This window comes from Salmo salar, chromosome ssa03 (assembly GCF_905237065.1).
Source record: "Salmo salar chromosome ssa03, Ssal_v3.1, whole genome shotgun sequence".
Taxonomy (NCBI): domain Eukaryota; kingdom Metazoa; phylum Chordata; class Actinopteri; order Salmoniformes; family Salmonidae; genus Salmo; species Salmo salar.
This window is the reverse complement of record NC_059444.1, coordinates 41,502,937-41,527,037: the sequence shown is the minus strand read 5'-3', so window position 1 is coordinate 41,527,037 and position 24,101 is coordinate 41,502,937. Positions and strand designations below refer to the sequence as shown.

The 24,101-nt window shown below is 44.1% G+C and overlaps 1 protein-coding gene across 1 annotated transcript in view; it reads right to left on the bottom strand.

Annotated features, from left to right (window-relative positions):
* The window catches only part of LOC106600510 (insulin receptor), a 95,704-nt gene that overhangs the window by 21,566 nt on the left and 50,037 nt on the right, over positions 1–24,101 (bottom strand). Inside the window, exons 3-11 of the mRNA XM_014191920.2 lie at positions 13,756–13,886; positions 13,152–13,345; positions 8,764–8,903; positions 8,505–8,649; positions 7,960–8,174; positions 7,427–7,553; positions 6,969–7,084; positions 5,995–6,126; positions 3,894–4,061 (exon numbers count right to left, since the gene is read on the bottom strand). Of these exons, the coding sequence (XP_014047395.1) occupies positions 3,894–4,061; positions 5,995–6,126; positions 6,969–7,084; positions 7,427–7,553; positions 7,960–8,174; positions 8,505–8,649; positions 8,764–8,903; positions 13,152–13,345; positions 13,756–13,886 (1,368 nt within the window). The remainder of the gene's footprint in view (positions 1–3,893; positions 4,062–5,994; positions 6,127–6,968; positions 7,085–7,426; positions 7,554–7,959; positions 8,175–8,504; positions 8,650–8,763; positions 8,904–13,151; positions 13,346–13,755; positions 13,887–24,101) is intronic.

The window sequence follows — 24,101 nt, the reverse complement described above, 5'->3', positions numbered from 1 at the left end:
TTTCGATATTGTAGGCCAGTGGTATTCAAAGTCGGGGTCGCGGGGAAATTGCAGTCGGGTCGCCATTTTATAGTTCAGATTAGTTCATGGGACAATATACAAATGTTATTGAGAAAGATGATTTGAAAAATGTAACTTTATTGGGTAAATGTATTGGACATGATTTGGAAAGGCACACACCTGTTTATACAAGGTCCCACTGTTGACAGTGCATGTCAGAGCAAAAACCAAGCCAGGAAGTCGAAGGAATTGTCCATAGAGCTCCGAGACAGGATTGTGTCATGGCACAGATCTGGGGAAGGATACCAAAAAATGTCTGCAGCATTGAAGATCCCCAAGAACACAGTGGCATCCATCTTTCTTAAATGGAAGAAGTTTGGAACCACCAAAACAATTTCTAGAGCTGGCCACCTGGCCAAACTGAACAATCGGGGGAGAAGGGCCTTGGTTAGGGAGGTGACCAAGAACCCGATGGTCACTCTGACAGAGCTCCAGAGTTCCTCTGTGGAGATGGGAGAACCTTCCAGAAGGACAACCATCTCTGCAGCTCTCCACCAATCAGGCATTTATGGTAGAGTGGCCAGACGGAAGCCACTCCTCAGTAAAAGGCACATGACAACCCTCTTGGAGTTTGCCAAAAGGCACCAAAAGGACTGTCAGACAATGAGAAACAAGATTCTCTAGTCTGATGAAACCAAGATTAAACTCTTTGGCCTGAATGCCAAGCCTCATGTCTGGGGGACATCTGGCAGCCAGATGAAGCATCTTGCTGTAGGAATGTTTTTCAGTGGCATAGACTGGGTGACCAGTCAGGATCGAGGGAAAGATGAACAGAGCAAAGTGCTGAGAGATCCTTGATGAAAATCTGCTCCAGAGTGCTCAGGACCTCAGACTGGGGCGAAGGTTCACCTTCCAACAGGACAATGAACCTAAACACATATCCAAGACAACACAAGAGTGGCTTCGGGACAAGTCTCTGAATGTCCTTAAGTGGCCCAGCCAGAGCCCAGTCTTGAACCCGATCGAACATCTCTGGAGAGACCTGACAATAGTTGTGCAGCAACGCTCCCCATCCAACCTGACAGAACTTGAGAAGATCTGTAGGGAAGAATGGGAGACACTCCCCAAATATAGGTGTGCCAAGCATGTAGAATCATACCCAAAAATACTTGAATCTGTAATCACTGCCAAAGGTGCTTCAACAAAGTATCGAGTAAAGGGTCTGAATACAATTTAGCAATTAAACACTGGGGTGATAGATGTGCAGAAGATGAATGTGCAAGTATAGATACTGGGGTGCAAAGGAGCAAATAAATAAATAACATTATGGGGATGAGGTAGTTGGATGGGCTATTTACAGGTGCAATGATCTGTGAGCTGCTCTGACAGCTGATGTTAGTGAGGGAGATATCTCCAGCTTCAGTGATTTTTGCAATTTGTTCCAGTTATTGGCAGCAGAGAACAGGAAGGAAAGGCGGCCAAAGGAGGAATAGGCTTTGGGGGTGACCAGTGAAATATACCTGCTGGAGTGCGTGCTAAGGGTGGGTGTTGCTATGGTGACCAGTGGGTTTGGTGGCGAATATGAAGCGAGGGCCAGCCAACGAGAGCGTACAGGTCGCAGTGGTGGGTAGTATATGGGGCTTTGGTGACAAAACAGATGGCACTGTGATAGACTGCATCCAATTTGCTGAGTAGAGTGTTGGAGGCTATTTTGTAAATGACATCGCCGAAGTCAAGGATCGGTAGGATGGTCAGTTTAACGAGGGTATGTTTGGCAGCATGAGTGAAGGATGCTTTGTTGCGAAATAGGAAGCCGATTCTAGATTTAATTTTGGATTGGAGATACTTAATGTGAGTCTGGAAGGAGAGTTTACAGTCTAACCAGACACCTATGTATTTGTAATTGTCCACATATTCTAAGTCAGAACCGTCCAGAGTAGTGATGCTGGACGGGCGGGCAGCGGTCGGTTGAAGAGCATGCATTTAGTTTTACTTGCATTTAAGAGCAGTTGGAATAGAATAGACCTACAGGTATGACTGAAGAATGAAGCAGGTGTTAAACATGAGCTGTAATACACAGAAAGCAGCAGTTGACCACTTCATTGTCAACCCTTTAATCAAATCAGTAGGCCATTTCAATATCTTTAATAATACCATATATGTATCATGACATTAGCTTTTATAACCTTTAATCCGTTTTCTTTTATCATATTTTGGACCAGAATGAGGCTCTCTCCACTACCAATTGTTCCTGCAGTGATTGTTCAACATAATCATTGAATGTTTTCATAATTTATCTGCAGATAATCGCCAAAAAGCAGTATTAGCCTACCATTACGCAAATTAGGGAGCCAAATGAACCTCCCTCAAACCGATGCGATCTGGTTCCGTGCCCCTAACAAATCCGATCAAACAGAACAACTAATCACTAGGCTACACTGACGAGTCACTTTACCAGTCACTGACAAGTCTTCACAGGTTTCGAATCCTAGGAAAATACAAACAAGCTCTTTGGTTTACTTGTTCCGATGCTATACCATGGACATTATAACAATAATTAAGTGGATTTCAACTCATCGTTACCACTTACATTACATGGGAAGTGTAAATTCACTCACAGGAGACAATGAAGGAACATCATGGTCTCCCTCCTCCATGAAAATACATTTGACTGCAGCCAACCACGGTGTACAAAAATAACAGTTATCGAGAGGCGGGACAGACAGCAGACTGACAAACCAGCAGTTTCCCTGTCATCGCTCACTTTGTGACTGACAGGCACCTGTCCTACCAATAGATCACTAGATTATGCATATCTTTCGGGAGAAGCCTAAACAGACTCTTCTGACTTGCGATTTGAAAGTTTTAAATGAAAAGAAGCCTAGTTAATTTATGATGTGGAAAAAGTAACCGGCTTACAATTAATCTGTTATCGGCTATATTGGAAAACACTGCCTTTCTGGCAGTTGTCCAATAGAGTAGAATATTCCACCAAAGAAGAAACTCACACTCACCTTTCTGGCAGTTGTCAAACTAATGAGAGTGGCATAACTATACTGAACAAAAATATAAACGCAACACGTATAGTGTTGGTCCCATGTTTCATGAGCTGAAATAAAAGATCCCAGAAATGTCCTGTTCGCACACATTTTTTGGGGGTGTACAAATTAGTTTACATCCCTGTTGGTGAGCAGTTCCTTTGCCAAGATAATACATCCACCTGACAGGTGTGGCATATTAAACAGCATGACCATTACACAGGTGCACAATAAACGGCCACAAAAATGTGCAGTTATGTCACAGAACACCATGCCAGAGATGTCATACGTTTTGAGGGAGCGCGCAATTGGCATGCTGACCGCAGGAATGTCCACCAGAGCTGTTGCCAGAGAAATTTTTTTAATTTCTCTACCATAAGCCACCTCCAACGTCATTTTAGAGAATTTGTTACGTCCAACCGGTCTCACAACCGGAGACCATGTGTATGGTGTTGTGTGGGCGAGCGGTTTGCTAATGTCAACGTTGTGAACAGTGCCCCATGGTGGCGGTGGGGTTATGGTTAGGGCAGGCATAAGCTACGGACAACGAACACAATTGCATTTTATCGATACCGTGACGAGATCCTGAGGCCCATTGGCCCATTTTTAAGGTATCTGTGACCAACAGATGCATATCTGTATTACCAGTCATGTGAAGTCCATAGATTAGGGCCTAATGAATTTATTTAAATTGACTGATTTTCTCATATTAACTGCAGCTCAGGAAAATCAATGAAATTGTTGCATGTTGCATTTATATTTTTATTCAGTATATATGATGCCTATGAACCACCTTTCTGACTGAAGTTACATTTGTAGAATAGAATAGAATTGAACAGTTTCTCTAAAACACACCTTTCTGACAGTAGTCAAACTTGTAGAGTTCGCTGGCCTCAGGCTGCTGCTGACAGTACACCAGGTAGTGAGTGATGTTGCCGTTGGGGTCCGTTGGGGGCTTCCACTTCAGGATGATCTGAGAGGACGAGTTAGATGATGAGATGGGGTCCAGGGGCACGGACGGTTCTGGGGGAGAACACAGATACATACCATACGGTATGTTACTAATGTCTATGACAGAGAAACTCAAATCTGGACCTGAGGTCCAGTTCCACTGCTGGTTTTCATACCTGCCCTCGAATCTGAGACTGATTAAAACTTAGTGAGTGCAGGTGAGTGCAATTAACTACCAGGTAAAAAAGGTCCAGAATCAGATTTGAATATCCCTGGTCTATGATATAAACCAACTAAATTCTGTTAGTACAGGGGTATTCAAATAGTGGCCTTGAGGTCTGTACACTGCTGCTATGTATTCATTCTTCCTTGCTAACCATTGAATAATTTTAGACTGTGAGTGTACTCTCGGGCCAAATAACCAATCACCTAACTACTGGGGAGAAACGAGCACCAGCAACAAGCACCAGCAGTCCTGCGTAAGTCAATGCCCGGACATGAACGCCCCTTTACTTAGTCAAATAACAATATGGTAACGAGCAAAAGGTTCACAGTGTTCGCTTATTTCGAAATAACTATAGTGTATGTATCAGCAGTAAAAACCCCAGGGTGAGTGACTGACTGGCAGACAGGACAGAGAGTACCAGGCATCACTGTCTGTGTGTGATGGTGTGTGATTACATTCGATCTGTGAGTGATGATGATGACGGTGACACCTACAGGGTACAGGTCAGACCACATTGTCAGACTCTGTTAGAGAACAATGAACATTAAGTCTAATGATGTGTGTGTGTGTGAGCGTTTGTGGGGGTGACGGAGTCGTGACACAGGACAGGTGCCTGACAGGCGAGGTGGGTGAAACTAGAAAAACTAGAACACCCTGGAGAATGCACGCCACCCTCCAGTCAGCTTGTCGATGGTGCTGTGCCAGCCGCTATGACTTTAGAGAACAAAGATCATGTTTAATGAAAGCTTCTCCTAGAGGTATGTGGGGTTGATGGAGTTATGACACAAGATGGGGTGAACCCAGGTTCGGTTCAACCGCCACATAGACAGAGAGACAGAGGAAACCTGGATGCCAGCCAAACATAGCGTGACAATGAGTGACAAAGACTTGGCAATAAAGCGGAAACAGATCTGGGACCAGGCTAGAGACGAGAACGGTGAAACTGTAATTACAGTAGAACACTGTTTGAACTGCAACTAGAAGACCTTTGACATTCCTGCCCGCCTCCGATGGTTGTGTGCCAACTGTGGCCTCACACCAGCCTGTGTGATGCGAGGAGGCAGCATGCCACGCGGCTGCACTGTAATGTGGTTTATCAGGAAGGAAGGAGACAACGCACAGCAAGTACAAAGGAAGCCAGTCAGACTAACTTAGACACCTGTCTGTGTTCAACCATTAACCACAGCCTGTCCTCTGGAGACACACAGCGACGCACACACAGTGACACACACACACACAAGATTCATGACCTCAGCTTGTGTGACTACAGACATAGGGCACAAAGCAGAGACACAATGAGACTGGGAGGTACAGGTAGCACTCCTGTCTCATCATCATTTCCTTCCTCTTCCTTGTTCTCGTGCCATTAGCTATGACACACCTCAGCTAACAGTCGAGGTGAGGCAGAGGACAACAGCCAGTCTACCAGCTACAGTAGCTCTTAAACTACTTATCCTAACCAGGGGCGGTCAAAACCCACCTTTGACTCTGGAGAACCGGCTAGCTAATTAATATATTGGATAGTCCACTCACCTGTTGGTCTGATTAAGGGGTTGGGGAGGGGAATGAGGGCTTGAGATCACCAGAGAGAATGAGGAGTCTTACTCACAGAATTGAATGAAGAACTGTATGGTTGCGTCACAAATGTCCCCAATGGCACCCTATTCCTTATAGTGTGTACTACTTTCGACCAGGGTCCATAATGGTCAGAAGTAGTGCACTATATAGGAAATAGGGTGCCATTTGAGAGGTAGCCAAAATCTCAATAAGGGCTCTTACTGGTGGCGTTGGTCCTGACATAGATGATCTTGCTCTTGGCCCCGAGGACCTGGTGTTCATCAGAGGCAGACAGCTGGGTCTTGACCATGATGGCGTACTGCGTCCAGGGCTTCAAAGACATGATCAGGGTACCTGGAAGGAACAATTGTATTGGTACGTGTTGCAGCACGGACACTATTGAGTGGAACACTGGTTGTTCCTTCCTTGCTACTACAGTGAATCAGGGTACCTGGAACAATAGTATTGGTACATGTTGCAGAACGGACACTATTGAGTGAAACACTTGTTGTTCTTACCTTGCTACTACAGTAAATTGGGGTACCTGGAACAATATTACTGGTATGTGTTGCAGCACGGACACTATTGAGCGAAACAATGGTTGTTCCTTCCTTTCTACTACAGTGACCAGTATGTACCTGTACTATATGCTGAAAGTTGTCAAATATGAATGGCTAAGCAGCTAAAATAATTTAACCGTCCGTCCATTCTGTATAGTTGTTAGACAGATCGACAGACAGGTGACACTCATGATGGATTAAAGGTAGACTCAGCGAAATGATGTAGCCACGAGCAGCACCGCATATATTGAGATTAGTGAAATGCAAGACTTCGCTCTCACACAGTCCCACACAGTATCTTCGCACGTGCAAGAGTTCATGCTGTTACAGAATGGTAGCCAGGGCACCAAAACATAGGAGAAGTTGAGCCTCTTAGTTGTTGTGGAAACTGACCCACTTATAGTCTTCACTTTCTGCAGCAACGTCACATTACTGAGTCTACTTTAAATCAACTGAAACCATTGTTTTGTCCACTTTTATTCATGCACTTTATTCACATTTTGGTGCATCATGTCTTAATAAACATAATATTTCTGCATCCAAACCTCCATTTTGGATTTCCCCTAAGGTTTTGACAGTGTACAGACATCTATCCTTTCCAATACAGTTGTAAGACAGAAGAGAATGAAACGTTACCTGGCTCCACCTGTGGGTTGCCCTCTGTAGCCCGGGCTGGAGGATCCAGGTCAACTATTACCCAGTTAGAACCACATGCGTCCTGGCCGTCAAACTCTGTCACGTTGCGGTAGGGCCTGGGAGAGGGGAGAGACACAGAATAGCATAGATAAGAAATAAGGAGACACACATACTGCTCCAAAAAGCTCCTTAGAAAGGAGGAATTGTACTAGGCTCCTGACTACATTGAATATTCCGCAAAGTTCTTCAGAAAGGAAGTGGTTAAATGGTATTAAGTTCCTAGGGATGACTGTTTGTGGCTCATAGTGTACTGATACAATTAAAACCCCACTTCTCTGGAAACTTCTCATTCCCAAAAGTAACTTGAGTGCTTTGGACTCCAGCTGCCCTTCTGAAAAATTATTTCAGATGGCACAGTCATGTCCAACACACACACACACACAAACATGTGTACTTACGCTTCCTTGTAGAAGAGCATGAAGCCCAGCAGGTCTCTGAAGTCAGGAGGCCAGAACGGTTCCCACCTGATCACGATCTTATCATGTGTGGCACGCACCTGAGTGAACCTTAACTCCTGGTTCTCACCTGAGTCACACACACACACACACACACACACACACACACACACACACACACACACACACACGGTTACTATCACAGGATATGGTCAGTATTACACTGTCCTAGGTCTGTGACACACCACAGACGTACGTACGTGTGTGTGCACAAGCATGTGTGTGGGGCGGCAGGTAGCCTTGCGGCTAGAGCGTTGGGCCGGTGATCAAAAAAGGTCGCTGGTTCGAATCCCGAGCCGACTAGGCAAAAATCTGCTGATGTGCCCTTGAGCAAGACACTTAACCCTAACTGCTCCTGTAAGTTGATCTGGATAAGAACGTCTGCTAAATGACTCAAATGTAAAAAAAATATATATATATAAAGTGTGTTCATGTGTGCAAATTTGTGTGTTTACGCAAGACTGTAAGGTCCTTACAGGAGGCCTGGTCTCCATTGGTCTTGGATACGATGTCATTCTTGTGCTGTCTGTCTTTGGTGCCTGTCACCTCCTCCATCTTGCGGATCTCTGACATGCAGAGCTTAATGTTGAGTTGAAAGAACATGCGCCCCTGGAGGATGGTCAGGTTGTGTTTGTTCCAGTCCCACAGCTGACGCAGGTTCTGGTTGTCTAACGCATAGAACGAGTAACCCCTGGGGAAGAAACACCACGGTTGGGGTCAATTCCATTTAAATTCAAGTCAATTCAGAAAGCAAACCAAATTCCAATTCATTAAATATAATTGGAATTGGAATTCCTGTGTACTTTCTGAATTTACTGGAATTGACCCCAACCCTGACAGACACATTATACTGATGTATTTTTAAGTGTATTTTAAGTATTATTGACAGATATAGTTTAGAAAATGAGAGGAGGAGGAGGAGGAGGAGGAGGAGTAAGAGGAGCAGAAAGAGAAATAAGCGAACTGCAGGGCTTGGAAGTAGAAAGTTGGAGGAAGAGGACGAGAAGGAAGGTCAACTTACCCATCTATCAGTGTGTCCCCTCTGATGACCTGTAGTTTGCGGAGGAAGGAGAGAGAGACGAGGGCGTAGGAGCGCCGGACAGTAAGATACCCTGTTATCTCCTCCAACTGACCAAGGTTAGCTTCCAGCTCTGCTGCTATGTTATCTACACACGCACACAATAAAATCCTTATTAACTCAGAAGGAACTTTGGTTACAAGCAGGGGTGGCATAATGACACACACACACTGTAAATTAGACAAGGGCTCACAATACTCACTTCCTCCTCTGAGGTTGATTTCCATGCTGCCGTTGAGCACGGTGCATCCTCTCAGAGCCTGTGCTGCTGTCACAGAGTCCACCATCTTCTGGCCCATACACACCTTAGGACACAGCCCAGCACATGGACTACAGATTAACCTGCAGGAGGAGATGGATAGAGCACCCACGTCAGATAGGGATGAGGGGGAAAAATCCATACAGTAGAGTATCGCAATATTATTTTTGGCAATTTTATATTGATACTCTGACTCCAAGTATCTACTAGTAAAAAATTTGCTAGGTAGTTAACGTTAGCTAGCCCTAAATCGGCTGTACCTGCGCCAAAACTCCAGATGGTTTTCAAATGTTTGAAATGGTGTGCCAACATGTTAACGCTTATCTCCAAAACTCGTTTTCTCATGGCTCTCTTGTTTCTCAGCAGCAGACATATAGTGAGCAATATGTTTGGAAAATCGGATCACAATAAAATGGCAGTACATATAGAGTCGTGATACACATCGTATCAGCACCCAAGTATGGTGATAATATCGTACCGTGACGTCCCTGGCAATTCCCAGCCCTAAGGTCATTCGGTACAAACACACACAAGTCAGAAAACACACATTCTTGGGGTAGACACACAGACTAACACAGTCAGAGAGTTCACACAGTCACCGAGTTCGACTCACAGGAGGTGGGAACCACTTCACAGACATAATCAGACTCTCACTCGGCGGCGCGCACACACACACACACACACACACACACACACACACACACACACACACACACACACACACGAGCAGCGCTTGCCCAACAGCTACTCTATAACCTAATAGTCACCTCACTGTGATCTTAGGGACCTTCAATGCTGCAGAAATGTTTTGGTACTCTTCCCCAGATCTGTGCCTCGACAAAATCCTGTCTTGGATCTCTACAGACAATTCCTTTGACCTCATGGCTTGTTTTTTTCTCAGACATGCACTGTCAACTGTGAATCCTTATATAGACAGGTGTGTGCCTTTCCAAATCATGTCCAATCAATTGAATTTACCACAGTTGGACTCCAATCAAGTTGTAGAAATATCTCAAGGATGATCAATGGAAACAGGATGCTCCTGAGCTCAATTTCGAGTCTCATTAGCAAACGGCCTGATTTCTTATGTAAATAAGGTATTTCTGGGTTTTTTAAATATAAATTTGGAAACATTTCTAAAAACCTATTTTCGCTTTGTCATTATGGGGTATTATGTCTCGATTGATGAGTGAAAAAAATTATTAAATCCATTTTAGAATAAGGCTGTAACGTAACAAAATGTGGAAAAAGTCAAGGGGTCTGAATACTTTCTGAATGCACTGTACACATTAAGGAACTATTGTCATTCTCAATGGATATAAAAACACTCTACACTTGCTGTAGAGGTGAGGTGAAGAAAACATTACTTGAGAAGCTCCACAGCTCATTAGTGGTGGTAGCCCAGGCCTACTTCTATGCGTAATCAGGTGCGCGTCCTTACTCAACAATGACATGAGCGCTCCAAACAATGAATGAATTTACAAAAGTCGAACTAGAATTCCATAAACCAAAACTTGTTTCTCACAAGTGTAGCATAGGTTGTGCGCTCTGCAAACAACGTGTCCACGCCAACAATGAGAACAGTAAACGACTTAATAATAATATATTGAATGCATTAACAGAAATTACCATTACCAAACAAGCATGGAAGATTAGAAATTATGGGAATTAACGGTAAATGTACTACTGGTGATATATGCAATGGAGAATTGAGAGTTACAATCAAAGGGAAAACAATTCACACAATGAAGTTATGAAACAATGAATGTGCATGAATTGGCTGGAGAGAGACCTGCATTGTGAATCTTAGCCACACTCCCCTTCTTTTTGGACTCCGCCATCCCCGTGGCCTCTGTAATGGATAAGCCCACTGAGACAGGCGCAAATCAGCCAAGGTGTCTTGTGTGCCCCAAAAAATATATCTATATTTGTTACTGCTCGATTAAAAAAATATTGGTCGATCAACAGCCTATTGACCAAACAATCGTACAGTCAACTAAATGGGTCAGCCCTAGTTTCTTCCTGCAGCTATAGTAGCATATTTTCATGGAAACATTTGTCCGTGTGTGATTTGCTAAAACTAATACGTGAGGAGTGGCGGTATGTGGTGTTGGATAGAGCAACACTGTTGTAGCACCAGCAAAGGACCCCAGTATATAGTGCACTATAGTCCCTGTGGGGGCCCTGGTCAAAAGTAGTACACTAAATAGGGAAAAGGGTGCCATTTGGGACGCATTCAATAATGATAGGCAGGCGGGATGACTTACAACACTACTTATTATGTATAGTGAGAGCGAGACGAAAAGAGTGGGGATAGTGGAGGGAGAGGGTGAGAGTAGAAAAATATGTGAGAGGAGAGAGAGCAAGCGAGAGAGAGAGAGAGAGAGAGAGCGAGAGCGAGAGGAGAAATAGAGAGCAGGAGAGATTTGAGGAGAGGACAATGGGTGGTGAAATGCAAGCCATAACCTGTGGGGCCATCAGACTCCAGCCCACCCTCCAGCCTGCCCCTACCCAACCACACAGCCAGCTCCTACCCAATCTTTACCCAGCCAGCTCCTACCCAGCTTTCACCCTGCAAGCCACGCTGTAACAAAAGACACCAAGGCCTGAAGAGGCCAGACCCATCTCTGTCCAACTAATGATTAGTGTGTCTGGAGTCTGTAACACACACACACACACACACACACACACACACACACACACACACACACACACACACACACACACACACACACACACACACACACAGGGAGTAGATGAAGGTCACTGTAACAAACACACCCAGATCCTTCTCTCTAGTGGCAAGCCAGGATTAGAACGCACACAAGCACACACGACCTTAAACATTGTTATTGGCAAATCAATGAGCACTGTAGCCTAGCCCTGCATGAGTGACTGTCACAGCTGGCTTAGTTCAGACTGGCTCAGCTACTCAGCTATGGAGTGGAGACAACAATAGCAAACAGAAATGAAATGAGGATGAGGAATTTATTCTGTAGCCCAACACAGAACACCGCACGCACGCACGCACGCACACACGCATGCACACACGCACACACACACACACACACACACAACTGCCCAGTTTTCCCTGCCTGCTTCGCTAGCTGCTCTGAACTTGCTGAACAGTCTGCATAGCGAATACACTGTGCCAACCAACGCCTCCACACTCCCACTGCAGCGCCGCACATGCGCACACACACACAGTCGTTGTACAACAGGGGAGCCTTGCAGTACTGTACTGTCATGCTGTACTGTACAGCAGAAAGTAGCAGAACGGGATGCAAAGAGCTTTTGCAGCATTTCGATCTAACTGGCACAACACCCTCTGAAACCACACTGAGACGACTGCAGACACGAGACGACTGCAGACACGTACATATTGAGACGACTGCAGACACGTACCTACTGAGACGACTGCAGACACGTACCTACTGAGACGACTGCAGACACGTACCTATTGAGACGACTGCAGACACGTACATATTGAGACGACTGCAGACACGTACCTATTGAGACGACTGCAGACACGTACCTATTGAGACGACTGCAGACACGTACATATTGAGACGACTGCAGACACGTACATATTGAGACGACTGCAGACACGTACATATTGAGACGACTGCAGACACGTACATATTGAGACGACTGCACACACGTACCTATTGAGACTACTGCAGACACGTACCTATTGAGACTACTGCAGACACGTACCGATTGAGACTACTGCAGACACGTACCGATTGAGACTACTGCAGACACGTACCGATTGAGACTACTGCAGACACGTACATATTGAGACTACTGCACACACGTACCTATTGAGACTACTGCAGACACGTACATATTGAGACGACTGCAGACAAGTACATTATGAGACGACTGCAGACACGTACATTATGAGACGACTGCAGACACGTACCTATTGAGACGACTGCAGACACGTACCTATTGAGACGACTGCAGACACGTACCTATTGAGACGACTGCAGACACGTACATATTGAGACGACTGCAGACACGTACATTATGAGACGACTGCAGGAAGTACCTATTGACACTACTGCAGACACGTACCTATTGAGACGACTGCAGACACGTACCTATTGAGACGACTGCAGACACGTACCTATTGAGACTACTGCAGACACGTACCTATTGAGACTACTGCAGACACGTACATTATGAGACTATTGCAGACACGTACATATTGAGACTACTGCAGACACGTACATATTCAGCTGATGGTGGTGTATAGTAGTGTATTATAGACTCACATAGTGGAGTTGACCATGGTGTAGAGTTGAATATACAGTAAGTAGACTTACGTGGTGGAGTTGACAGTAGTATATCCGGAGGGGCACTCAGGTATACAGGCTCCGTTGTGGATAACATACTCATGGCAGTCGCTGCTCTTGCTCTGCTTACACTTGTTGTGGAGGTCCTGGCAGAAGGAGAAGGGGACGCAGCGCCAGCCCCTATAGGTGTAGTATCCCTGGGGACAGTGATCCACACAGGCCTCCTGATATTAGGGAATAGGGATGAGTTGAATGAATTGTTTAGTTGATGGAAAGAATCCACATCAATTCAAATATTTGGTAGCATAACACATTTAAGTGCTATTTTCCATAAACACGATTCTGTTTTGATTCAGCTTCCCCCCCTCCAGCAATAGATAAGTAAGCGTGTGTCTAGTATGCATGCACGCATCTAACTATATTTCACAGGGAAAACTCAGGTTAATAAATCTACAGGTTAATAAAATACATCTCTAGCACCCATCAAGAATTTGAATTCTTGAAGAATGAAAACTTTATTGCCATGCAACAAATGTTACAATGTATTTCTCTTTGCGTAGTACATAGAAGCATCCACATCAACTATCAAGTAATTGATTCTGAGAAAAGTGTGTTGAACTCCTCCATACTGTACCTGGTGCTGGAGGTTCTTGCAGGCTACACAGCTGCTGCTGTTCTGGGGCTCAGAGCAGCCCCCCAGACATGACTCATGGCAACACTGGTTGTCCTTGGTACAGGCCCGATGCTTACAGCTGGGGGGGCACACTGTGGGAGCGCAGAAGGGGGGGGGGTTAGTGACAGGACTTACATAGAGAGAAGGAGTTCAGGTAATATCTGCCCGTTTCACTCTGTTTCAAAACATTTCCACCTAGGGCTGAGCGATACAGTGAACTGCAGAAGTATTGGGCCAGTGAATTTTGTTGTTGTTGTTTTGGCTCTGTCCTCCAGCACTTTGGACTTGAAATGATACAATGACTATGAGGTTAAAGTACAGACTATCAGCTTTAATTTGAAGGTATTTTCATCCATATCGGGTGAACCGTTTAGAAATTACAGCACTTTTTGTACATAGTCCCCCCATTTTAGGAGACCAAAAGTATTGGGACAAATTCCCTTGTATGAGTATTAAAGTAGTAAAAAGTGTAGTATTTGGTCCCATATTCATAGCATGCAATGACTACATCAATTTGTGACTCCACACATTTGTTGGATGCATTTGCTGTTTGTTTTGGTTGTGTTTCAGATTATTTTGTGCCCAATAGAAATGAATGATTCATAATGTAGTGTGTCATTTTGGAGTCACTTTTATTGTAAATAAGAATAGAATATGTTTCTAAACACTTCTACATTAATGTAGATGCTACCATGAATTCGGATAATCCTGAATTAGTCATGAATAATGATGAATGAGAATGCTACAAATGCACAAATATCATACCCCCCTCTCATCATTACAATACAGAGGAGGTTAGCATTTTGGGGAGTATGATATTTGTGCGTCTAACTTTCTCACTCAGAATTTGATATATATGAGTGTACAAAACATGCTCTTTCCATGACAGACTGACAAGGTGAATCCTGGTGAAAGCTATGATCCCTTACTGATGTCACCTGTTAAATCCACTTCAAATCAGTGTAGATGAAGGGGAGGAGACAGGTTAAGGATTTTTAAGCCTTGAGACAATTGAGACATGGATTGTGTATGTGTGCCATTCAGAGGGTGAACGGGCAAGACAAAAGATTGAAGTGCCTTTGAACAGAGTATGGTAGTAGGTGCCAGGGTGCACCGGTTTGAGTGTGTCACCGGTTTTTCACGCTCAACAGTTTCCAGTGCCATTATAGTCCACCACCCAGAGTACATCAAGCCAACTTGACACAACTATGGGAAGCATTGGAGTCAACATGGGAGAGCATCCCTGAGGAACACTTTCGACACCTTGTAGTCCATGCCTCGACGAATTGAGGCTGTTCTGAGGACAAAAGGGGGTGCAACTCAATATGAAAAAGTTATTCCAAATGTTTTGTACACTCAGTGTATGTGTTTGACACAGGTTTGCTGTGAAGACACTGAATGCCACTGATGCCTTGGCCTCTTTCTAACAATGTGACCTAGCTACACACACACACACACACACACACACACACGTGCACGCACACACACGCACGCACACGCTTCATCTAGTGCCAAGCTGCCAAGAATAAACTGATCGAGTGCTCACACACATGTACACACACACAGTAAAGTTCAGTGCCATCGCTGAGGTGCAGAGCCAGTTGGCACTGGCAGTGTGTGTCAGAGAGAGGTAAACACCTTGCTGACTGCCTGTCCACAAGATTAGCTCATCCCATATAGTCCTATCGAGACAGATTAAGATTGACCAGCAGCCTAACGAGGGGCTCAGGTCAGGCCACAAGGACTGTTGGAGTCTGTGTGCATTAACAACAGACTGAACAAGCAAACTGTGCGCACGCACACACACACCTAAAGATATATCTCTATGAAAATGCAGAGCAAAACAGAAATGAGAAAAATAAGTGACTCATACTGAGTGATAAACTCCTTTACCAGCACAAGTGCTATGCTTTATCTGTGTAAAAGTAGGGTAATGACAGATAATAGAACTGCATCAAATGTTTCCCTACCTCTGTTCAAATCCTAGACAGAGGGGTTTAGATACACACATTTCTGAATGAGAAGCTTACATCGACAATAAAATCGTCTTGACGTATTATCTCTGAATTTTGGGTGTTCCCTCTCCAGTCTCTCAACTCAGCTGCAACATAGACGACCCCTCCCCCCCCAAATAAAAATACACACACACACTGCCACTCCCTCTAACAGACTGCAGGGCTACACACAGCAAACAGACTCCTGATCCAGTGAAGGAAGTAGACTCCACTCTGTAGTACAGCGGCAGCCGCAGATCCACCCTCAGCTTTAACCAATGTGTTGTCTGGTTGGGGAAGCTAGCCATTCAAATGACCTCTCCCACTCAGAAGAGGAGCTGCTGAGAGTTAACCGTTTAAGTGCTGGAGACACTGCTACTGCTCTCAGCCACTCACACAGCGGCACAGAGGCAGCATGCATGAAAAGTAAACCTGAGCCACATATTAACAGACAGACACTTCACTTTGATGCGCGCACACTCACGCACACACATACAAAAACTGACCCACTCCATCTCGTCAGTGTGGCAGTGAGGAATTGTCATGAGGAGAGACACTGGCTGTGTCCAAAATGACACCCTATTCCCTGTACAGTGCAATACTTTTGGCCAGAGCCCTATGAATAGGGTGCCATTTCGGACAAGCCACTGAGATTGCTACGCCACTGCTTAAGTATAACTATACGAAATCGAAGATGTGTCAAATAAATTATACTGAACCAAAATATAAATGCAACAGTTTCTAAGAATTTACTGAGTTACAGTTCATATAAGGAAATCAGTCAATTGAAATAAATTCATTAAGCCCTAATATAAGGATTTCACATGTCTGGGAATGCAGATATGCATCTGTTGGTCATAGATACCTTGGTCACAGATAGTCATAGAGTTGTTCAGGCTGTTGATTGTGGCCTGTGGAATGTTGTCCCACACCACTTCAATGGCTGTGCAAAGTTGCTGGATATTGTTGGAAAATGGAACACGCTGTCATACACATCAGAGCATCCCAAACATGCTCAATGAGTGACATGTCTGGTGAGGATGAAGGCCATGGAAGAACTGGGACATTTTCAGCTTTCAGGAATTGTGTACAGATCCTTGCGACATGGGGCCGTGCATTATCATGCTGAAACATGAGGTGATGGCGGTGGATTAATGGAATGACAATGGGCCTCAGAGTCTTGTCATGGTATCTCTGTGCATTCAAATTGGCATCCCTAAAATGCAATTGTGTTCGTTGTCTGTAGCTTATGCCTGCCCATACCCTAAACCCACCACCACCATGTGGAACTCTGTTCTCAACGTTGACATCAGCAAACCACTGGCCCCACAAAGCCATACACATGGTCTAAGGTTGTGAGGCCGGTTGGACGTACTGCCAAATTCTCTAAAATGACATTGGAGGCGGCTTATGGTAGAGAAATTAACATTCAAATCTCTGGCAACAGCTCTGGTGGACATTCCTGAAGTCAGCATGCCAATTGCACGCTCCCTCAAAACTTGAGAAATCTGTGGCATTTTGTTGTGTGACAACTGCCCATTTTAAGGTGGCCTTTTATTTTCCCCAGCACAAGGTGCACCTGTGTAATGTTTATGCAGTTTAATAAGCTTCTTGATAAGCCACACCGGTCGGGTGGATGGATTATTCTTTGCAAATGAGAAATGCTCACTAACAGATGTAAACAAATTTGTGTAAGCTTTGCATTTGGTTTGCTAACTTGCTAGCTAAGTGGCTAGATGTCAAGACCAAACTTCTTGGTTAGAGCAAAGACATTCTAGCCTGAGTACCAGTCTCTTTAGCTAACATTCCACTCCTTGTCATTGCCAAAGAGACTGGCCGCTCTGCTATCTACAAATATGAAATTCTATCATTAATGACCTTGAAGAGAACAGAGTGGATCCTGATTCGATAACCCACAGCTATCCTCCAATCATAACGATTATCCAAATATTCGAACTCACAACACGTTTGTATCCGGTTGCTAAGCAACTGTTTGCTTGTCCAGTCAAAACCAGTCTGTCAAAAGTTGCTAGCTCACGTCTAAATTCTCAAACGAAATACATACTGTAATTCCAACCACAAAACCTCTTTGCTTTTATTTTGAGCCTCAAAATACAACAACTTGACTAGCTAACTGCTAAATGTTTGTTTTTGACTTCGTTATAAATTCGAATTCTATTTGAGGCTCCACATGTTGTCATGGAAAACACATTGGAAACACCTTTCTTCATTGATCTTTTTTACTACAACGCATTGAAACATGGCATTTTCACATATGTTGATGTTGGGATGGTGCTGGAGATGAATATGAAGTGTAAACTAGGGCTGTTGCGGTGACCATATTACCGCCAAACCGGCGGTCACGAGTCACGGTAGTTAGTCTTCTCCAAGCACTGATGCTGCTGATGGTCATTAGTAGCCTACCAAACTTGCTAACTGCCTGGTACTCAGCACTCTATTGTCCCTCTAATCACTCTGACATCAATCCAAATGTAATGGGAAATCTAAATCAAACACTTCATGAGAGCCCATGAGCTCATGTTGCGCAAACATTTCTATAGGCTATGCAATTGCAAGAGAAAACAGAGTGAAGGCCGCTTAAAAAAAGAGGAGGATCCCATCAGCTTTCAATAGACTATGCCTAATATATTTATTTCTCAACTTTCCTAATATTAAGCACATTGCTTTTCTTAACAACAGTAGCATAGCCTACCTGGCTGGCATGAAAATTAACCACGGGAAAAGCGTTCTCCATTCGCTATTTAAGTGCATAGATGACATGTATTTTTTCCACTGCCCCTGTTCTGAGACAGGTGCATGATAATGGTCCATTCTAAATTAAATACATTTCACACATTATTTAGTATATATGAAGACAACATTAAATCAAGAATAGTCTGATGGGTGACAATACTAGCCTATCAATTGTGAATTATATATTATCACTTGTGAATGATGCCCAGCGTAAAGCAAGAAACAACGCCTTTTTTTGGCAACTTTTTCTAATCATAGTCATATGTGTACGTAGCCTAGCCCATAGGCCTATTTTTTTTATAAGGTTTGTATGACAACTAAAGTGGCCAAATAACTTCTTAAAATGAAGCACATTAATCCGCTTTACAACAGGTGTAGAGCCTAACTAGCATACATAAGCAGCACGTGAGTTTCAAATTCAGGGAAGATAATTTACCATAAAAACGGACCTTTACAATAAAAGCATTACATGCATAATCGCATTTGTGGTCACGTTTGATAATGGTATTTTCCCACTAATGGAACATCCGCGCTTATAGCCTACTGCAGTGTGTAGAGAAATAGCCTAATAGTTTATCACATTTTAAGCTAAACGTTCTGATCTGTTGCATCAGCCTCATTGCGTAAAAGTTTTTTTGGTGGTAGTGGTTGTATTAATTTGGGATCTATCGCATCCCACAACTGTCCCAGATTATGTTTGGAATATTTATTTCTCGCACAGAATAGGCCAACTTTTGTACAATCGGGGATAGTAGATTGACATAGGCTAGCGCTTTTGCTGTTCATTAGGCCTACTCATCTTGTAGACTGATGAAAAGTAAATGTGGACAGTTCCTTCAAATATCTTCAATATGTACCTCGGAATTGGATAAGGATGCGCACAGTTGCGTCCCCAAAGTGTCTGTCTTCACTTGTAGTCTGTGAGAAAGACCCGATCACGTGATGGAGAGACATGTGAGTGAGATGTGCTTTGGTGCATGAACCACTCGGAGAAGAGAACAACGGCCAAGGGCCGCAAAAGCCACAGATTTTTTGTAGGGTGCATTACGGCCACACAGGGGATGCCGCCGGGAAATTCGAGGCATTATCAAGTGCAGGGTGGTATGCCTGCAGCATGCCACCCTGCACCCCACTGCTGGCTTGCTTCTGAAGCGAAGCAAGGTTGGTCCTGGTCAGTCCCTGGATGGGAAACCAGATGCTGCTAGAAGTGGTGTTGGGGAGCCAGTAGGAGGCACCCCTTTCTCTGGTCTAAAAAAATATATCCCAATGCCCTGTGTAGGGTAACGTCTTTCGGATGGGATGTTAAACGGGTGTCCTGACTTTCTGTGGTCACTAATGATCCCATGGAACTTATTGTAAGAGTAGGGGTGTTAACCCCAGTATCCTGGCTAAATTCCCAATCTGGCCCTCATACCATCACGGTCACCTAATCATCCCCAGTTTTCCTTATCTCCCCAGGTTGTTGCTGTAAATGAGAATGTGTTCTCTGTCAACTTACCTGGTTAAATAAAAGCTTGTCGAATGAGAGACTGATGAAGTGTGTACAGCCTGCGTGCAGAGCTCATTACTTTTTTCAAATCATCATTAGAGTCGCAACATGCAGCCTACAAGGCAGTCCCCCGGACCTCTCCGATTCAGAGGGGTTGGGTTAAATGCGGAAGACGCATTCGGTTGTACAACTGACGAGGTATCCCCCTTTCCCAATGCATTAAAAATCAAAACATATAGCCCAACGTTTGTAGAACAACTAAAGTTACAATAATAAATCTAAATAAAGCATATATGAGTACCTATTTCTTTGTTAACCGCTCAACACAGAATGGCCCCATGTGCGGACTCCCTCAAATCGTTTGGAGGAAACATCCTTTCTAAATTATTCAGCTTTGTTCAATTGGATTCTTCATATTATAAAATAATGCCACGGACTTCTAAGCAAATCTTGTCTGCTAAATGAACTAGTGTAGCCCAGAGCCATATGGCATCGCCAGATCAGGACCTAACATAAGAACAACTCAGAGTATGCTATTCTGTTCTTCTGAAATAGACTACATTTTCTTCAAATCATGTTTCTTTAGACCTGTCTAAAATAAATAATTGATTGTTGACTATATTACATGGATTTATTATACTTTTTAAAATGTCTACATCAGTAGCTTGTAGGCTGTGTGTGGAAGCCAGGAGATGCTAAATGTGTTCATGCTAATTACCGGTCAATTTCCGTGATACAGACAGTTATTTGCTTTACAATCACCGGCTGATGAAATTTCGTGACCTCCACAAGCCTAAATGAGACTTTTAGAAATGTCCCTTTAACCAGTAATGGCGTCATTCACGCGGCAAGAAGCGGTCGGCCCGTCGGAGCCTTACTCACACACACAGTCAGTTCGCCGAGACTTGAGAGTTTAGGTGGCAATCAGATGTGAAATCAGAATTTTTTTGCATTATGATTAGCATATCTTCTTGCACTGTAGTGTTCTAGCATGTATGGACATTGTTTTGCAAACAGTAATTAACTGTTTTTTCCCACATGCCTTGTCGCAATATTTAAGCGTAACCAGGCCAACGTAGTACAGCTCAGCTTGGTTTGACTGAGTACTGTGAAGAGGGTATGGGGTTCCTCTGCTTAGCCCTGCCCACTATGGAGCCGTGAAAAGAGCTGCCAGTCTGACTTTAGTTCTCTCTGTTCCTGGGTCCTTTAGTAATGCTGTGTGTGGTTGCGTCCGAAATGGCACCCTATACAGCGCACAACCTTTTACCATAACCTTATGGGCCCTGGTCAAAAGTAGTGTGTACTATATAGTGAATAGGATACTATTTCAGACACAGCCTGTGAATGTGGTCCCGACTCAAGCCACAGGGCCGCTGTGTGAAATCACAACAACAGTTACAGCTTATCAATGGGCATATGGAGAGAACAGGCGGACAGGCAGCGCTAGCCTTGAGGTTAGAGAGGCAGGCCAGTAACCGGAGGGTTGCCGGTTTGAATCCCAGGGCTGAAGGGAAAATCTGCCCGAAGAGAGCCTGCAAACAGACACACACACAGATATCTGGGTTCATGTTACTGAGTGTTGTGGATCTGATCACATGATGCAGGCTGGTAGGAATGCTGAAGGAATGCCTGGCTCTCTTTATGTCATTAGTGGGATCACACACACACACCCTAATTCCCTCAAAACGTAAAACAAAACAACAACAAACAGGGACTATCATATCGGCGCTATTACCCAGCTGTTCTTACGACAACATTGGGTAATCAGGAAATCACACTATGATCACAAAATCATTTGAGGAGAGTTTCACTGGGGTGGGGGAAGAGAGAAAGAGATGAAGAGAAAGAGAGAGAAAAAGAGTGCTCTGTGGTATCTGGAAGTGATATTAAGCCCTAACGTAGTTAAATATAGTAATTTAGTAAGAATCGTTATCTTGCTTGTTAGTTTAACATAGCAGGACAATATAAGCCACACACGGGGTCCGTCCTAAATGGCACCCTATTTCCTATATAGTGCACTACTTTGACCAGAGCCCTATGGCAACATGAGAAGCGCCATTCAGGCTTTCTGAATGGGGCTTCTCATGTAGGGTCAAAAGTTGCGCACTATAAAGAGAATAGCCTGCCATTTGGAATGTAGACCTAGGGAATGTGGTGGTGGTGTACTGGTCGCTTGGTCATTAACACTCCACTACCATGACAAGGTGGGTATTTAGCTGCTAAATGATTGCAGAGGCATCAGATAGAGAAAAGATGAGATGAGAAGAGTCTGACAGCCTAAAATTGTGATCTACCGATCGACTGAAAAAGATTTTGAGATTTGAAAATCGAATCAGTTTTTTCCCCCGGAGAAAGAGAGAGCGAGAAAGAGCTGTAAACTGATGTGGTCTGGTTGATGACTAGCGCGTGTCAAGCACATAGGTCAGTCGGTGACACGCACACACACACAATCTTTAATTCCTCTCTGCTATTGAGGAGCAGATGTTCCATTCACAACTGCTACTCTCCAACACATCTTTGTCTACTGCACTTTAACCACTTGTACCATCCCATGTCCCTGCTTAGTCCCTCTCTACCAGCCTCTCACAGTTTAGTGCCTCTCCACACACACACACACACACACACACACGCCTCTTACTCCCTAATCATCAAAGCCTAAGATACAGATTCATGGCACAGCAAACAATGAGCAATTATTCAGCCAGAATAACGTTACCAGAATAAAGGTTAGAGAATAATAAAAGATGCTGTCCTGTTTTACCAGCCTGCAGACAGAAAGGAGAGATTGATGAGAAAGAGAGAGATTGATTGAGAAAGAGATTGAGAGAGATTGATTGAGACAGAGACAGAGAGAGAGAGGTGGATTGATCAACATCCTCCTGTTCTGAACAGTGACTTTGTCAAAAGTGACCGCATACCACGTAGTATGAAAAACACAGACTGAGAAAAGAGAGAGTGATTGACAAGGAAAATAAAAGATTGTTTCAGAGGTCGATGGATACGGAGCCTAGTCACCTATTCTGAACAGTGTAACTCTGTTGATATTGTTGCAGTCGCACCCTCTGCTGATCCAAACAAAGGCTAGCCCAATGAATCAGGGCTGTGATAAGGAGTGATAAGTATAATTTTTTTGTCTTTATCTGTTGTGGTCTAGTACTGTCTTTTTGCTAGCTAAGGCCATCTACTTTAAGTGCTGCCTGTCTTCCCAGAGGCCTACTTGGTGTGTGAACTTGCTGATTGGTCATAATTTGCAGATAATTATTGACACATCAACCAGGATCAAGGGGCAGGTCAATTTGTGACTTGTTTTAGTAATCAGTGGCTGTATTGGAGGGGGAGTGGTTTCACCTATGCTAGGCAATTAGCTATTAGTGTTCGGTTTTGTCGCATAACTAAGACGGTCGCCGAAACAATGATGGTTATGCACAGTTGTTCGAGGAAGGAAAGAGAGGAAGGCTCCATACCACTCTCTCACTTGAGTATCTTACCTAGTTATTTACAAATTCTCATTTTTCTCTTTTGTAGCTTTGTCAACTATGTGTGTGTTTTCTATACCTGTTCGCACCTCTCCCTGTAGGCTTTACAGATGCTCCCCGTCCCTTGGCTACAACTATTCTAATTTAGTGTACCCTGCACGTGGAATTCCGTGTTTCTGGAAGCATTTGGAACTGCCAATCTGCGGTCAAGAACGCCGAGTTCACATCAGCCTATGCTGCCCTTCAGTCCATTGACTTTTTGGCCCTGACGGAGACATGGATCAGCCCAGAGAACAATGCTACTCCAGTTGTTCTTTCTTCATCTATGTTTTCTCTCATAGTCCGATAGCATCTGGTCATCACGGTGGTGGCACAGGTCTACTAATTTCTCCTCTGTCCATCTCCTCATTTGAATTCCATGCTGTCACTGTCATTTGTCCACTCAAGCTTAACATTGCATCTTTCGCCCAACAGGTGCCCTCATTGCATGACTCATTGCGAGCTTACAGAACAGCGCTGCGGGCAGCTGAGCGAAAATGGAGATGGAGAAACAAAATGTACTTTCTATGCCTGTGAGGGCGGGAGGGCGAGGGA